Source organism: Haemaphysalis longicornis, unplaced genomic scaffold (assembly GCF_048455015.1).
Source record: "Haemaphysalis longicornis isolate Haplotype H1 unplaced genomic scaffold, Haemaphysalis longicornis Haplotype H1 scaffold_1, whole genome shotgun sequence".
In the NCBI taxonomy this organism is placed as follows: domain Eukaryota; kingdom Metazoa; phylum Arthropoda; class Arachnida; order Ixodida; family Ixodidae; genus Haemaphysalis; species Haemaphysalis longicornis.
In genome coordinates this window covers 189549686-189567837 of record NW_027526203.1, presented here as the reverse complement: position 1 = coordinate 189567837, position 18152 = coordinate 189549686, and the positions used below count along the sequence as shown (strand labels likewise).

Sequence of the window (18152 nt, the reverse complement as noted above, 5' to 3'; positions counted from 1 at the left end):
CTTGTATACATACGAATCCGCTGATAGACGACGCCAAAGCGCGTCGGTGAGGACGCTTCGTTAACATTCAGCGAGGACATTCAGTGACCATAGAACAACTTTGCGCGATGCAGCTTCGTATGCAGAGTTTTTAAATGCGGGATGGATGTTCGTTCTGCAGTACACAGTGACAGTAGTGGTGAAATGTTCCCCACTGGCTCTGCCGAAGTGGGGTAGCTGGTGTTAGACCATATTGAAATATAGGAGGAATTAGCATGACTAAACAGGCTTTGGTTGCACGAAGTTACCTCCCTTCAGAAGTTGCCAGCCACATCTTGTCTATGTATCATGTACAGTGAAATCTCGTTGATACGTTTTTCAGGGGAACCGGGAAATAAAAAGTATTATGTGAAAATCGTATTATCCAAAGTGTTTGTTAAAAAAAATGAGAAAAATCTGCATTCTCCGTCAGCAACTCAATTTTATTGAGCAACAGTGGAGTAGCTGGTAAATTTGTGCTGCACTTTCTTTTCGAAGTCGGGGAGAAAATTCTCCTGAAATGTAAAAATAAAAAAAAAGCTGCTGGTATTTTTCACTTGGGCGGACGCTGTTCTGTATGACACTTCACGTTGTGCCTTGAATTGGTGAAGCCAGCCACCAGACGCTTTGGAGTCCTCAATGCCCAAGGAGAGCGCAGTGTTGTCAACTTTTTCGCGTAGTACTGACTTATCGGCGTTCATCCTGCCGCTCTAACTTCCTCCGACCATGTGAGCAGGATGTCTTCCATTTGGTCATGCTTCGCACCTTGTGCTTGTTTCGCATCAGGGCCGGAAACTTGCAGATTCTTTTGAAGTTCCTCTTGCTGACCGGCAATAGTGTTGAGCGTTGACACTGGCAAACCGAGCTTGTGTGCCAAATCCACGCATTTCCTCTTCGGGTTTTCTTCCAATTTCTGTACAATTTCCACTTTTTCTTTTTATACTGAGTGCCTTCCGCTTCCTCGACATTGCCACAAGCCTGGAAGCACACCCCGCACAGCAACAAGGCAGCCTAAGGAGAACAAGACTAGTCAAATAGAACAAGAACAAAAATAGCCCCATAAGCAACACCACCGAACACAGGAACAGTGCAGAAAGAGAACAAAGAACGGAGCGGGAAGCACAGAGCAACAGAAGCGAGAAGTTGGGGAGGGAAGTCGCCACCTGCCAAGAGCATTGGAACCTTCTTCCTCGATTATGATCAAACTGAGAAACTCTGTGATTATGATATGTTTCACTAAATGGCGCAGTGCCTCGCCTCACATATCATCCTCATTGAACAGAGCGCCCACGCCAGGCAGCAGTGTTTTTGTCGCAGAACCGGCGCTGCCATGCAGGTCATGGGTTGTTGACATGGGGTTTGAGCTAGTATACCGAAGAATAAATGTAAGGTTTCTAAAAATGGTCAAGCTTCACTTTCGTGGTCGTGCTATCCAATTTTTAGCAAAATGTGATCGTATCAAATGCACGAAAATGCATTATTTCGAAGGGATTTTGGCTTGGAATGAAAAGAAAAACGTATTATGCAGAATTGTGTCAATGAGATCCCACTGTATAAGGCCTTCCTTCATAATAGTTAAGTTTGCATAATCCATCTAGAAGCACTACGTCCCATCTTTTTCTCTCACCAACACGACTGGAGACACCCAAAGACTGGAAGATGGTACGACTGTATCCTTACTGAGCATTTTTTTTTACCTTTTGGATGACGAGTCGTTCAGCAAGTGATACGCAATAGGGCCACCTGTACACTAGTGAAGCATCGTTGGTGTTGATATGATGGGTGACTGCAGAAGTTTGGGTTGGTGGATGGTTGTCTAAGTCGAAGATGTCCTTGCAGGAATCCAGAAGACGAGGGAGATCGGCGGTATGATCCGGTGGGAGGTCTGAAGCAGACACTGCCTTGATTGATGGTGCTTGATGGGACGCCTGCACTGCAGGAGGTAAATCTACAGGAGTGCTAGCATTCATGGCAGAAAGGGCACAGCATTGCAAGCGAAATCCCCTTGAGAAGGACTTGAGGTGTGAAACTGAAGTTGAAAAACAGAAAGGGAAGGCAGGTTTGGTTCTCTACCACAGTAATGATGATGTGTGGCAGAGTGACGTTTCACAGAAGCAGCGCGTCTGTAATAGGGAAGACCATATAATAACTTGTAAAAGAAAAGCGAACACTGACCAAGAATAAAAATATATTGACGTTTCGGAACCACATACGGGTCCCTTGTTCACTACGTAAGACAAGCCGTCGTCGTCAATTATATAGGCAGCACATGACGTAGAGAGCATGCGTAGACGGGAGGCAAAGTCCCATCCGTCCGGTTCATTGTGGCTGGCGTTGATTGGATAAAAAGTGACTCTAGCAGACGCCGAGATGATGTGTTCTTTTCCTTAGCTAAAATTGCGGTGTTCTCCCAGTCAATCTTGTGGGAATGTTTGTGCGCGTGCTCCGCAATGGCATTCGTCATGTGATTATGATTTCTTACATCACGTTGGTGCTCTTTCAGTCGTCTCGGAGCTTGCTGGTCGGTACATGGGCAATGTGCATGTCGTATTTTGAAAAGACGCGCGACAATGCTTCGCTTATTCCTGGGACGTAGGGGATGGCTGCGCGTGCTCGTAATGTCCTGTTGTTGGCCATTCTTGGCTGTAGTATCTTATTCTTGGTTTGGTAAATAAGTCGCTTAGGATAGCCATTGGCGATTAGTTCGCTGCGAATCGTTCCTAATTCACGTTTCAGTGCACTGTCATCTGAGCAGATGCGCACGGCGCGCTTTATCAAGGACGACACAACGGATGTCTTGTGGCCGAGAGGGCGGCAAGATTCAAAACTGGGGTAACAACCCGTGTGTGTGGGCTTCCTGTACACTGAGAAGGAGAGAGCGCCCGCATCGCGGCGAACAAGAACATCCAAAAAAGGGAAGCATGTTGTCTTGCTCGAACTCCACGGTGAACTGTATATGCACATTCTGGGCATTGAGGCTGTCCAGAAGACATGGGACATCTTGCTTTTTTAAAATACAAAAACAGTCGTCGACATAGCGGCAGAAAAACCTCGGTGCCGGTGTGAAGGTTGCCAATATCTTCCCCTCTAAAGCCTCCATAACTAGATTGGCCGTAGTAACTGATATTGACGTACCCATCGCCGTGCCATGGGTCAGCTGATAGAGGCTTCCCCCGTAAGAAAAATAGGTGTTGCTCAGACAAAACATAAGACACTCAGAGCTCGGGGACGTCAAAGGGAGTGCGATCGGGAAGACTAATGTCCGCGTTTAGTGCTTCTTCGCACATGGCTACTGCCAGATCCACTGGGACACTAGAGAAAAGAGACTTGATGTTGAACGAAACCATGACGTCGTCTTCAGTTAGAGTTACGTCCTTCAGCTTCGAAACAAAAGAGGACGAGTTTCCGACATGCGTGGGCGTCTTACTCGCTAGAGGGCTCAACACTTGGTGAAGGTAGCCTGATAGTCGGTAGAGCGGTGACCTCGAGAAGTCAACGATAGGCCGAAGAGGAACGCCAGGCTTGTGGATTTTAGGCAGACCGTAGATTTCCGGGGGTGAACCGTTCGTGCACGGTAACCTGTAGTAGAGGCCCTTGTTGTGCGGAGGGACTAGCTTGAAAAGCCTGGTTAGCAGTTCTTGAAGCTTGGACTGTAACCTGCTAGTTGGGTCACGGGCTAGAGGAGCCTATGTCTGCTGGTCTTCGAGAAGGGCCAACATCTTCGTGTGGTAGTCACTGCTATCTAGCAAGACCGTGGCATTGCCTTTGTCAGCAGGAAGGATTGCGATACTGCTGTTATTCCGCAGGCTCCTGATGGCTTGCCTCTCCGCTACCGATAAATGCAGTCTAGCACAATGTCTTCGCAAACCAGGGAGCACACCAATATCACGGGTGCGCGCTTCTTGCCGTACTTCAGAAGGAATCTGGCCGACCGCGCGTTCGACCTCACAAATCACCTTTCCTGGCTCCGGGGGTGCTTCCGTGTTAAAATTCAAACCACGGGACAAAACCTTAGCCTCCTCTTCGTTTGGTGTGTACGGAGATAGGTTGATGACCTCTTGGGTGCATTGTGGCACGTCCGGCCGGAGTGCTTGCAGTTTCCTCTCTTGCGACGTTCTATGACGGCCTTCTTCCATGCTAGCGGTGAAGTTTGCGTGCAGTTGCACATCTGGGAAGTCCTCTGGAATAAGATACTCAAGTTGCCGGCGTGCAAAAAAGGTTTGCTTCTCCAAAGCTCGTATATATAGCTTCTGGCGGCACTCAAGGATACGTGCTTGTAGTAGCTTCCGCTCGGCTTGTCGAACAATCTGGTGAGAAATACCTGTGAGAAACGGGTGGGCTTGATCACAGGGGCATGTATGTTACAGCATTTGACAGGAAATGGACATAATCTGTGGAACGAGAACGGTGCTTTTGAGCATTTTTGGCAGAAGGAAATTATGAAGAGAGAAGTCCCGCACAACAGTCAATGAGAGCGGTTCGAGAAAAAATCGACGCCGAGGATAATGTCATGGGGGCATTTTTCAAGGATGGTGAAGAGAACGACACTATCGTGGTCGGCAATCCATATTCAGGCGGTACGCGATCCGGCAATTAAAGGTGTGCTCTCATTGGCAACTCGAACAAATGTTTGCATGGGTGGCATCAGAACTTTGCGGAGATGCCAGCTGAGGGTTACGATCATTACAGAGATGTGAGCATTTGTGACAGTGAGAGCCTGGGCTGCAACACCATCAACAGTAACGTCTAGTAAATTGGGCTTAGACTCCTTGGTTAATAGAGGATCTGTCGTCCAGGTCACAGATGCAGTATTACCTCCTTGAGCTGCATTGATTAGTCTTCTGGTGAGGCGAAGGCTTAGCGTGGCAATGTCGAAAGCTGTAGCGGGCCACATGCCCACCGTGACAGCAATGGAAGCATATTGGCTTGTTTTCAGGAGTACTCCACTCTTCAGAATTTTGTGTCTGAAAATGGCGTGGGGCATATTGGTGGGGCCCATTTAAGACACGAGGAACAGTGAAAGCGTTTTTCGGGTGAGCTACTGAGCAAATGCGTGGAATGGTGTGGCTTGCGAGCTCTTGGTGTATATCGCATGGATTAGGGAGATGGAAGGTGACGTTCATTCACGGGTCGGGGCTAGTAGGGCAGCCGTAGCCGTAGCCTCCAGTTCACGGCATACTATTTTCATTAAGTCGTCGAACAAAGAAGGGCACATTCCAGTGGAGTGGTATACTCGTAATAGGATGTGGGAGCCGTGTTAGGCAGTCGAGTGAACCATGGGGCAATACAGTGAGCTTTCGCTTGTTTCTTTCTTTCTTTATTTGGTACCCACAGCGCCTGTTGGCATTACAGTTGGGGGAATAACAAAAAGAAATGCATCAACTAGTTACGTTGATAACCAAATAAACATTTTCCAGAGGCTGCGAGGCCCTTTTCAAGATGTTTAAACGGTCTGCACTCTGTAATGATGCCGTCTGTGCTGGTGCAGTCCTTATAAACAAGCAGATTGAAAGCGCCATCAGCAATTCCTTTCTGCACATAGCCTACTTTGCCAGTTTCTGACGTGTCGGCATCTATCTTGTGACACAGAGCAACACCATCCTGAATATAGGCGACGGATGACTCCATCGAGGTTTTGGCATGGGAAGAAAGTTCCTTCGCGGCTAGTTGGTGGCCAACAAGCTTTCCGAACAGCTCACGTAATGTCAATTTGCAGGTTTCCCAGCTTGTCAGGTCTGCTTCGTGTGTCTCAAACCAACAATAGTCTGGCTGTGCCCTTGAGGTAAAATATTACGTTGGCCAGCCCCAAGGTTGCGTCCCATCTGTTATGAGCGCTCGCACTCTCGTAGGTGCTTATCCAGTCATCAACGTCAGTGCCGCAGAAGGTGCTGCGGTCGCAGGGATGGGAGACGACCATAAGTGGCATAGTCGGCCAGAGGGCTCCATCGAGTGCCAAAATTTCTGTGCCGACCTGGTGCCCACTGCGCAGCTCCGTGTTTGAGGTAGCAGATGTTGCAATGCAAGAGGACCAGGATAGGGCACGCTGCGCAAGCCTCTTCATCTTCACAGCACACAAATGAGGTTACTGTGCGCGCAGTAATCCAGGCTGGTGCTCTGCTTTCAGCATTGACGCTAGAAACATTTTCTATTCCCTTCCGCATGAACAAGTTTTGGTCTCTGTGAAAGAGTGTATCACCGTCTACAACGGCGAGGTTAAGTTTATGCAAAGTTGCGGGATTTCCATGGAATCCTTTTGGAGCTCCCGCGTTTCTACTTAGCATCAACTATTGTAGGATGGTGTGACAGTGTCTTTGTGCAGAGATCTGGAATCTGTAGACGTTCTAAAGTTCCTCACCTTGTTAGTGACAGTGTAAGAATACTGGATACCAAAGCCCCTTGTAGCTTGTTTTGGTCAGTGTGTGTGGACAAACGTAAGTCATCAGTGGAGGCTTCATTGTCCAACTCGCAAATAAATGTGGGTGCTATCACAATTGGGGCTTGCAAGCAAAAAAGAAAAATACCCGTGAGCACACGATCGCGAAGAGGAGCCGGTGCAAAGGTAGTCCTGCGTGTCTAAATCTAAGAGGCGAAGATCAGAGCAGGAGTATTTGACAGTTTTAATTCTGCCTGGGCAAAACTTTAGTGCCAACTGTCGTTTCGTCTGGGCGGAGCGCTAGATACGATAAAGAAAAAAAAAACAAAACAAGCAACCCGGTTGTTTGTGCCATCGCATAAAAAGCAGCAGGGCACAAAGTGCAGCCATCGTGACAAGGTTGAAAGCAATCGTCAGAAAATCTGAGTACCAACATGTTCAAGGTGGGCGACAAGTGATTATACTTATCGCTTATTCCCAGCGTGACTTCGGCCCAACTTTATGGGGCATTAGGCTAAATTTCTACTTGTCACACTCCAGGAATTCATTCATAATAAAGGTTGACGACTTTCACAGCGGCGGCCGATCACAGGGTGAACTGTGGATGCACGCTTGCGTAGCAACCGTTCACGCGACGATTTGCGAACGCTACACTGCGATTGCAAAACAGCACGGATGTCAAAGTATTTAGGTAATATTACCTAGAACACTGTTGCAGCGTAAAACTTAATCAAACGACCCGGTTGAAGCAATTCGAAATGCACAGCGGCGGGCACCACTAGGGGACGCGAAATCCAACACAGGCACAGTTGAAGCACTTTTAACTTCGTTAAAATATCCAGATCTAGGAGCGTGGTTGAATCACAGCGCAGCCGTCTCAGAAGGCGAAATCCAACGCCCGATTGAAACACTTGCCGCTTCACATGGAGGAAAGAAATGGGTATTCACTGCAGGCCGGCCGCCGAGCCAAGAGCGGGGAGTGTGTACACCGGCAGAACAGCCCCGCAATCCTTCGCCTTTCCCTCTCGCACTCCTCCTTTTCTTCCTTTCGTGGGTGATGCATCGCCGAAACCCGAATACGCTACTGGGGCTTCTCGTCAACAAAAAAAGGAGGGAGTGCTCCGCGCTTGTTACGAATGTATGCCCTCAGATCGAGACGAAATGAGGATAATGTTACTGGCTCGAAGGTGGCACGCACAAAGCGGCTGCGGCGACAAAGAATGCAAATTCACACAGTGCGCAGGAGGGGACCCCATTCTATTTTTTTTACTGCGCGTTTTTTAGGTAGGTGAGAAAACTGCATTTATATGGCGAATTGATAGGCTACTACAGGGTCTCAAGGTCAGCTCCACCCGAGATGGACGTCAAATTCATAAAAACACAGAAGGGCAAGGACGCATTAGTGTTCGAAGACTGCAAATATTGCCTTCAGCGAAAGATTTTAAATGGGATGTCAGCATGGCGATGTTCAAAATACTGCAAAGGTAACTGCAGGGCAGCTGTTTTTAGTGGATGAAGGAAGAGTGAAGTCAAAGACACAAGGTAAGCTCATTATGTTTTGCTAATTTTCGTGTTGCTATTGGTGTTTGTAACGGTAGATCTCATTTAAATCTTGAGTGGAAATGGGCGATGCTTGCTTGTAGAAGTCTGTCTAAAGACGCAATTTTATGAGCCAGAAACAGTGCAGAAAATATCCTTATATCCGATGTAGTGCGGCGCAAGGAGGCATGGTTTAAAAATTGATTGAAAAGCTAGGCAGGTTGACTTGTAACAGACCAGTTTGTGTGTTATAACCCGCGTGAAAATAAATTCAGTTTTTCGCACAAGTGTGCGGAAAAGTTAGGGGAAAGTAAATACAATGAACCATAGAAGAACCTTGCTAATGATGTTTGACTGCCACGTGTCATATTCATTTTGTAATAATGATGGCTGACGCAGCCTTATGGATAACATATCCTTCTCCATCTATGAGCTCTCTCTTACTTAAAAAATGTGGACCGGGATTTCGTTTTATAAAAGGGCATTGGTAAAACTGGAAGCACGGGGAAAAAGAGGCACAGAATAATTGTACCTGTAATCGGCATCAAGCAAGCAAAAACCCCCAAAGCTTTTCGATCAAGGCATTTCAGTGATGCCTGTTGCACAAAAAGTTACGGAGGAGTTGTAGAACTGCTCAAAAAATTTTTGTACAGCCTGCTGTGCCAAACCTGCCTAGGGCACGCAGACAGACAGGAATAGTGAAGCGAAATATGAATCAGTCGAGACAATACAGAAGACGTTTCGGATACTTTGTGGTGTCAGTACTCCTTATTCGGTATTCAGTTGCCACAGCGCTTTCTTTGGGGCTGTAGCCAGAAATCTTTTTTTCGGTGGGTGTCATGGGTTGTCGGAAAAGGAAATAAAATACGGAGGAGGTTCTTTTTAATTTTAAGTTAGGTTTTTTTTTATTCTAACGACATAATTTTGAGTGTTTTTGCAAGGACATGTATCAACGTTTTCTCAATCTCGATTCTGACGCGGAATGAGCAACCACAAAAAGAGGCAGTGGTGTGATTTTTCACGGCGGATAATCGCATTGCGGTTATCAAATCAATGCTGCATGGAGCCTGTGGACATCAAAATTGTTTGCAAGGCCAAAGTTCCAATGTCGCTTCATAGACTGCTTTACAAGTGTCATCGTAAGCCATTGCACTAGTGTTAATTGAGAAAACTGCTTCAGAAGCAGCACTTATAATGCAGAATATTTCATGCAGCAGTCATAAATTCCAGCGAGTGAGTGAGGGTGGATTCCCATTTATTGGTTCCTACGGAATCTCACAGTTTGAGTCCCGCGAAACAAGCTAACACAAATGTACGAAGGGCTTTAAGAAGTAGCAGTAGCAGTAATAAACATTTTTACTTGGATAGTAATCGAGAAATAATGGGCTTCAAATTTATTCTCGCACCTCTATCAAACAATTTTCGGTGTCACGAAATAACGATGCATGATTCAATCAACCAAACAGTCTATTACGAGTCTGCCTATGACGAACCGCTATGTGATGAATGTGATGAATACTCCGCTGTTTACCAGCGGAGTATAAAACTGTGCCGCGAATGAACCGTGTGGCGCCTCATGCTATGGCGATTGTTCTGTTACGAGCAGGTGACGAGCGCCTATTCTCTCCTCAGACTACTTTTAAATGCAGAGCATTTCAGTAACTCACGATGTCACCCGCGTTGGCGTCCGTAGTCCGCATCACTCGTAGTCCGCATCGCTCCCCCTACACTATATAAAGAAATAATACTTACCGGCGCCAGGTTTCGATCCCACGACTCTGCGGGCGGAACGCAAGGTGCACGTCGCTCTAACCACTGCGCCACAAAGCCGACACAGAGTAGAAGGTTACGAACGCGCCTTATATCCTTGACTCATTCAAGCGTCGGCCACAGGTGCGCCCTCTCCCCGGCGTCCTCCTCGCCTTCTCTGCGCTCGCAACACCCTCTCTCGCCGCGTTCGGTTCGCGCGCAAGAACAGGTGGGGGCGCTCGCATCGCGCTCTCTCGCCGCGGTCGGTTCGCGCTTAAACCACATATGTCGTTCGTGCGCTCTCCGGTCGCTAACATCTGTGGCGTGATCGTGACGTCAACATCACGCGTTCGTGTGGTGGCGCGATTTCGGCGCTATAACACTCTCTCGCGAGGGGCATTGGATTGGATTCGATTGGATTGGCTTGGATTGGCTTGGATTGGTTTGGATTGGATTAAAGTGGATTGTGTTGGATTGTGTTGCGTCATAGCCGCTCCACGTTGCGTCATAGCCGCGGCAGGGGGTTCACGGCACGTTTCACGTTTCACCATCGACTTCATCGACAATGTCTACGCTGGAAGACAACAATTAAAACAACAACAACAACCAATACGTAATCCATACGACTTGCAGGCACGCACCCCGCGGAAATGCTCTGCATTTGACCGTGCCCCTCGCGAGGGGGATGTTTGCATAATGCGTCGACGCGGGCGACGACTGTTTGACATGCCTGCGCGCGGCCAACCCCAAGGCATCACGCTGTGGACAACTGAAGGGTCAGTCGGAGCCCAACAAGACACCACTACACCAAGCCATAAACACCATCAATACGTATCTCATACCTCGAGGGCTTCGCTGTCAAGCCGAGAAGTCTTCAGTACTGATGCTTCGCTCGCGCACACGAGGTACGCCTCCTGAACTCCCAATGAATCCTAATCTGAAAATCCAAAACACTTCTATCCACCAAGTGCCTACTCTGCGTATTTCAGATGGAGAATGCCTACTCTGCGTATTTCAGATGGAGAATAGCTGCGAGAGGAGCTTGTCCACGATGGTAGTGTGGGCATGCATGGAGAGAGTCCGTGACAATCGTGAGGGGGTGTTGAAGGTAGTGCGTGGTAGCGGCGTTAGCGATTGTCTGTCTGTATGTCTGTATGTCTGTCTGTCTGTCCGTCTGTCTGTTTGTGACTCGATTCAGCCACCCGGCCAAAGCAAAACAATGCCTGCGCAGTAGTCTTATTTAGGAAGAGCTAAATCTACCCGTCTATGTCCGGTGTAATGCTCATACTTGTCAACATTGTTGAAGAAGAACAAGACATTACGCAAATATGTGACAACAAATCAATACAGAAGTGATATTTGCAGTGTTCCTGTATAAAAAATCAAACATGCTTGGCTTTTGCGAAATTAAATACTTCATCAACTGCAGAAAAAGAATTCACTCCGCCGTCGCCTGCTGTCGCCCGCGCCACTACAACTTCGGGCGCCATTTTAAGAAAGCGACCGGCAACAGTTACGCAAGGTTCCGCTAGATAGGTTTCACGTTCTGCTTGCAATGCACGTGGAGTAGGAAAACGCGGTTCTATAAACCTTGAAGTAGGGCGCCTCGATGAACACTCGTCTTCACGGTACGGCAGCGTTCGCATCGAGACACCCGGTTTGGAGCAGTGGAACGCGGGAAATTTAAAATGATTTAAGCAAACATTTGGCGTATTTACCTTGGGAGGAGCGCGACGCAAGAGGAACAACATGAGAGGTGAGCGGGAAAGCGAAGGGAGGCATTTACTACGCAAAAGCCGATAAAGACTATCGATGATGTGATGATGATGTTTGGAGTTTAATGGCGCAAGGCCGACTAAGGGCAACGATAAAGACTATCGTCTTTTGACGGCATTTGCAACGAAAGGAGCAGATACGCGGCCATTTTTTTTATTTATTTGATACCTGCATCGCTTTTGCATTCATTACACGAGGGGGATACATAAAAGTAAGCATCCAATTTGACACCAAATAACAAAATAGTTCTAAAAAGCGCAGTAATGATCATCAATAGAAACAATAGATACAATTATAGGTGGCATAAAACACGACTCTCGTATTGATCTAAAAATGAACTGTGCAAGGCGGCACATTTAAATAGAGTTATTAATTTACTTTGAATTTAACTTCGCACTTCGTGATGTGTAGAATAGCGCTTGGATATACTTCTCCTTATCGATTACAGTTTACGAATGGTAAATGTTGTGGAAAAAATTCAACCTGAGGTTTCATCTGCGATGGTTCACGTATTACCGTTTATGTTCACTTTAGCTTTCCCTCATACCAAGTTGGCGATTCCAATCACTAAAACGAATCGCACTGCCTGTTTGTCTATGCTTTCGAGCATATCGACCTGCTCATTGGTGTACAGATACCGAAAACACATTCGTACTCCACCATTCGGCATACATGAGTGAAATACGGTTGTTCTTTTAAGTTAGATGTAAGTTCGCTGGAATTCTGTCTCAGAAAACCGAAAACACGTGCAGCCTTGACTTTTATTTTGTGAACGTGCCTATTTATTCTCAAACCACGAGTAAATTAACTCCTAGTTATTTATATTCACTGGCAGTTCTACAAGGAGCGTCATTAATGCTATACGGATTCAACTATGAAAGGTTCCTTGTAATGATGACGTGAACACACTTTCTAACATTCAATGAAATTTCTTCGGCAGTGGCGGTGGCGCCGAACGTTTCTTGGGCTGACGTATCGTCTTTACGTGATGCACGCATGCAAAAACTTTTCAACACCGGATTTCTCTGCGGGATTTTCGTTCCCCCGTAAGGAATTTCCTCCGTCTATTCTGCGGATTACTTCGCCCACGTGGTACTTTTAAAATGGGAACTACTGCCGCTAGCGCCCCTATGCTGTCATTCACCGCAACAATCCCGGCAGCACTGCAGCTGGAGCGCCCACATCTTGCCGCTTCGGCAGTGGCGGTGGTGGCGAACGTTTCGTGGGCTGACGTTTCATTTTTACCTGATGCAGATTGGTTATTCTGTGTTTTAGCCTGAAAAGTGCTGCTGTAATTTTTTTTATTCGCCACTTCGCCCTGGTGCTGCCGACGTATGTGATATTTGCCGTTTTCTTCTTTATTATTTCCTTGTTTCGCAACTTGTTGTCAATGTGTAATGGACCATTCTGACAATAGAGAGTTTTAGCCACTAAGTAAGACCGTTTTTGACGCACAAGCGGAGCGTCAGCAGCCGAGCGTCAGCAGTTCCGCACAAGCGGAGCGTCAGCAGCCGAAAGGCTTTTAGCTAAGCGATAACCGTATCTCCCTCGGCGGGGAATGATTCGCGTGACTGGTCGTTTCGCGTGCGCCTGTAAACCAAAACTTCAACCTACAGGAAACATAATAATTTGTATTTGGTCACCCAAACAAAGCAAAATAACGTGTTTCTTACCCTCATTTAACCTTTTTTTGTATTATGTAGCCGCTGACATGGTATAATTTTTCCAAATACCAATAAACAAGCCGATAAACTTTGGAATAGCCAAGCCAAGGGTGTCTTTCACTGCGCTGCATAAAACCAGCCCCGCGGTTCGGTCGACGTTTTTCGCTTCCGTCATAAAGATCTTTGAGGTGTGTGGCACCATTGCCTATTCGGAAGAGCTTTCGCGGCTGCGTCGGTCGTGTTCCAACTGAAGAAACGAAGTACGCCGTAGCGCGCTCCCATCGCGGGGGCAGCCATGTTAAATTTCCGCACGGTAGCGTAAGCTGCCGCGACGGTCCGCTAAGGGGTCTCAGTTAGCGGAGCGGGCCCCCCTCCTGTATCGCCGGTAGCGCGCTAGCGTGCCACGCATGCGCAATGGCGCTCCCGCTTGCTATCAGAGCAGAGCGGACCGTCAGAAATGGTCAGCTAAAACTCCCTAATGCTTGCGGTGGCTGTTGTAAAGCGCTTCCTGCGCGAGGCCGTTCTATGCGATGCTCGGAGTGCTCGAAGATTTATCTTGGTAAATGTTCCGGTATCACTGAAGCAGTGGTTAAGGGGAATGGTGATGCCTTTTTCGAAGCTTGGAAGTGCGCAGCGTGCTAGTCCTCGCGACTGAGAGGTACAGGTGCACCGAACGAAAGGTCTGATAGCGACCTATATGAAATGTTGCTCTCTATTAAACAGCAGTTGAATAAGCTGGAAGACCTGCCGGAAAAAGTCGACAAGATCGAGGAATCGATTTCTATTATGTCTGCCGAATACGACGAAGTGCTGGTTACCATGGCAAGACAGTATGCGGAGTTAAAGGAACTGCGCAAGCGCGTAAACGTTCTTGAGGCTGATAATCAAAAACAGGAAACTGAGCTACTCAAACTAGAATTAATACTGGTAAGCCTAAATTTAACTGGGTACGCAGACAATGACATGAAACGAAGCACAGGCGCTGACTGTGCTTCGGCGCTGACTGCGCCGTTTCATGTTATTGTCTGCGTACCCAGTTAAATTTAGGCTGACCAGTATTAATTCAAGTATGATCCAACTAGCTCAGACTCTGCCTATTTACTTTGTTTAAAATAGAGGCAAATTATTGGATTTCGGTATAAAAACAATACAATTTATCAAAACCCTTACAGAGCACACCCACCCCCCTGACAGCAAAGAGCTCAGTGAGTGCCGATTCAAGAACTCGCTCAAGGAGACAGCCAGGCAGCGTCCGCACACGTCGGCCCCGGAAATTTACAACCAAGAGATGCTGGGCCTGGTGGGCAAGGTAAATTTCACTTCTACCTATTCAGCATGGTTAAATAGTTAATATTTCTAGGCACCGTACATCAGTCAACCAAGCTGCAATACTATGCGAATGAAAACTCGCGATAATTGAATCATGATGAGGTCGTTTTCGCAGAGGAAGTTTTATGAATTAAGACTTTAATAGCCGCTTAATGAAGTGTCCGATTCTTACGTGCCGTCCTGTTTTGACCGAAGATTGTAAATTTTGAATTTGTAATGATGGATTTGTAATTTATTTCCACTGAATGTTCAGCCGTCAAATACGCGCTACGTTTTGTGAAGATTTTGTTAATTAGGCCGGTGAAGATACCTATTCGCTCCAGAGGAGTTAAAACAGTGTATAACCATGATTTTTTAGCGTTAAAAACTTCAGAATCTGGCATATTCATTCTCATCATAAGAATATTTCTAATACGAAGATTAAGCTCCTATTTAGTTTAGTTTGGGTTACTCACGTTAACAATTTGTCCTAAAATGCATGCTGGTGTAATTCTATAACACGAGATTAAAGACCTTGATCCGGACAAAAACTGTATGGTTAATCATATAAACGCTCACGAACCAGTGGGGCAGTCATTATAGTTTTAAGCACGTATGAAAATGTTTTTAGGGTAGGTACGTAACGGTGCCTCGTCACAACTACAGTCGAGGGCAGGGAATACAAGGAAACGGATTCAATTTAAAGACCAAAAGCTCTGCAAGCTGCGGTAACCGGTTCACTGTATTTTTTAAGCTTCCATACAGCTGCGGGTTTGAAATTTTACCGAAACTCATTATTAGCATACAATTGTGTATGTATATTGGCAAAAGCATATTTAATTTTCTTTTCCATTTTTTTTGCTCCACGTTGTATGCTTTATACGTTGATAGCAATATTGTGAAGCCCTAACAACCAAGAATCTACCTGACTTCTTAACTTGCACCACTGAAACTATGCGAAAACTATAGTTCATATCACAAGCTAGCTGGAGCACTGCGAATGCTACGAAATTTAACCAATCAGGTCAATACTCTTGAATTTACGTTAACGCCGCCATATCAAGATGGCGTTTTCCGCAATCAGTTCGATTGGCTTTCATGATTTGGTTCGACATTGAAAGCCAATCAGAAGAGGCTATTGGAAAGATGGCGATTCCCAGGCAAACTGTCCCACGGACTGCACGGACGGTTCCGTAAACGTATTCCTCCGCCAACATCGTAATCAAATATGGCGGGAGCTGGCTTGCGGGGAATCACCGATGAATGCAGCCGTGGCATGGGATAGCCGTCTGTACGCTTGTGTGGCACTCAGGTAGCAACAAAGTAAAAGCGAAGAGACATCGCGTTACCGTTGTGCTCCAAGATGCAACCTGCGTTGTGTAGCCGAGCGCGAAGCTTCGAGCAAAACGTCGAGGCAGCGATGCAGCCGTGCAGTGTGTGTTTTGGTGATACTATTGCTCTAGCGCAGTTTGCCGTGTCAAACGCTTTTACTGGAATGAACTTCCGATGCGCTTCCAGATACGACCGGCCGAGTCGGCGCACTCAGAGGCTCTCTTCGTCTGGGAACTCCCTCCGACTGCGGGCGTGGGAAGGTGAGTAGAATGTGGTGTTGCAATTGTGTGGATCGTTTCCCAGTACGCAAGAACAATCAGATGCTACGAAATAACAAGCGCGAATCATTCTAATATGCCCTCACGCTATCCAAATGTAACATGCCCTAACGCTATCCTAATGTTTTAGTTTTGCACGTTTCACCAGGGGACGCCGGGTTGTAAAACGCAGTTACAGGCGAACCTAAGAATATGATATAAAACGTTCTGCCTAACCGTATGCTTAGGCAGAACAGAAATGGCGAGTAAAAGAGCAACAGGAAATCAGTCTCGCTTTCGATTTCTCATGTAATTACATGCGCAATAATAATTTGCGTCAACTGCGAAGTATGTCCCAGTGTAATGTAAGCTGTAAAAATAGTGTCCACTGACCTAAATCACCATAGAAAGGTAAGGCAAATCATTTTGAAGGGTAGGATGCTCTACCACAACTCTAGATAAATGTGCAAGGAAGATTTGACATAGTGGAAGACTGATTCTTGTAATTTGTGTGCTTTCCCTTTTTGCAGGCTGAAAGCGTCTGTCATCTGAGGACCAGCATCTGCAACAAGAAATTCCGCCTTAATCCTGTTGGGTATGCTTTCATGACTCTTAAATGTGATGAAACAAGTATGAAGCTGTGCGCCTTAAAGTGTTTCTGGAGTACCTTCCACAAATGCACAGGGTTCTTCACAGCACAGTTTGAGTAATGAACGCCTGCAAAAATTTTGTAAATGGAATGAGTTATTACAGAGCATATATTTGTTTGTAAAATGCACAAGTGAATAATGCACAACTGAATATGAACTGGTGAGGGACGCGATGTGACCAAAACTACTGCGCTCGAAAGAAAACAATTTAGGTATTTTCTGGATATTTTGAGTTCAAGCACCGCCCGCCTATATTTCTTTTTGGCTTAAAAGAAGTCCTACATTGTAGCGGGATCCCACATTCTTCAGCCCATGCACGTTCTTGTGCGTGTGTGGCATGGCAGCTCGGTTCTCCACCTGTTCTTACCCTGCCTGATCTGTATATTAATCCCTCACACACAGAAATGACTACCGAATTTGACTACAGCTATTAGCGCACTACAGGTTCTGGTCTTGTTGGGGGTGTCGAGATTTTGACAACAAATTGTTGTGGTGTTCCTTAGAGGCGACATAAAAAGGTGTAGCATACTTTGATTTAAGGGCTAGTTGTCAGTCCATCTTAGGAAATGCATAGTTACAAGCAGTCATATTATTAGTTATCAGAATACCAAATATACTGTAGTATAATTAAGTTAGTAATTACAGATGCAGCATAATACATAACGTGTAATACCTATTTAGAAAAGAAGTACTCAATCTTTGCTATAGTACACAAATAATCATACTCCGATCAGGAAAAGAACGTATACTTCTAATGCGGGGTACAGTCTTCGGCATATGACAACAGAAAATGGTTTTTCACAGAAATTTTGATCATTATTAAGATCAACAGGGATTTTATTCCACACTTTTGCACCAACATAATGTATAAACATTACGAGTAAGGGGAAGATTGAAAATGTTGAAGGTGAAGTTTCTTGTGTGCCATAATGGACTGTTCAATAGGGAACCCCATCAAGAGCATCCTTCCATCTCCTCTTCACTGCCCCACCTCTAAGCTATGGGAGTCGGCACTGACCAGCCCAGCAGCGGAGTGGCGACTTGCCCTGGTGCAGCGAACACTGAAATAAGTGTGGCTCGTGGCCTTCCAGACATGGGAGGCTGACCATGATGATGATGATTGCTATTGGTTTCCCCTTTATAGCAGGGTGATGACGTGTCATCTTACCAAAATTGAATTGAATTGAATTGTTTATTATTCCAAACGGTGAGAAATACATACAAATTAGTATACAGACAAGGGTCCCATAGTCAACAGACTGCAACGGGACCCTTGATTAATTAATACAAAATGAAGAATACACAGAAAGCAGCAAAATTAAAAAAGAACAGTAACTAAACGCAATGAACACAGCTTAGGCAGCGCTAAAGTAGAGTAAGAAAAAGTGACGAAACCGGTTAAACAAAAATTCAAAAAATACACGTAGCATATTGCTATCACAATACTAATTCAAACAAAGAAAAAAGGTAAAAAGGTTGACAAAAA

The 18152-nt window shown here is 46.1% G+C and overlaps 1 protein-coding gene across 1 annotated transcript; it reads left to right on the top strand.

Annotated features, from left to right (window-relative positions):
• The first annotated feature begins 7748 nt into the window (after positions 1–7748).
• LOC144156056 (uncharacterized) lies at positions 7749–16568 on the top strand. Its single transcript, XM_077687841.1, has 5 exons — positions 7749–7892; positions 13843–13949; positions 14236–14428; positions 15946–16019; positions 16547–16568. Exons 1-5 carry the CDS (start codon positions 7749–7751, stop codon positions 16566–16568), a joined length of 540 nt encoding a protein of 179 aa, XP_077543967.1.
• The last annotated feature ends 1584 nt before the right edge of the window (positions 16569–18152 follow it).

What these genes read in the sequence shown, in the direction of transcription:
- LOC144156056 (XM_077687841.1), top strand. Translation starts at nt 7,749, where the DNA reads ATGGACGTCAAATTCATAAAAACACAGAAGGGCAAGGACGCATTAGTG. An exon ending in AAGGTAACTGCAGGGCAGCT is followed by an intron (nt 7,893 to 13,842) that starts GTTTTTAGTGGA and finishes TCTATTAAACAG; the next exon opens with CAGTTGAATAAGCTGGAAGA. An exon ending in CTGGTTACCATGGCAAGACA is followed by an intron (nt 13,950 to 14,235) that starts GTATGCGGAGTT and finishes TGTTTAAAATAG; the next exon opens with AGGCAAATTATTGGATTTCG.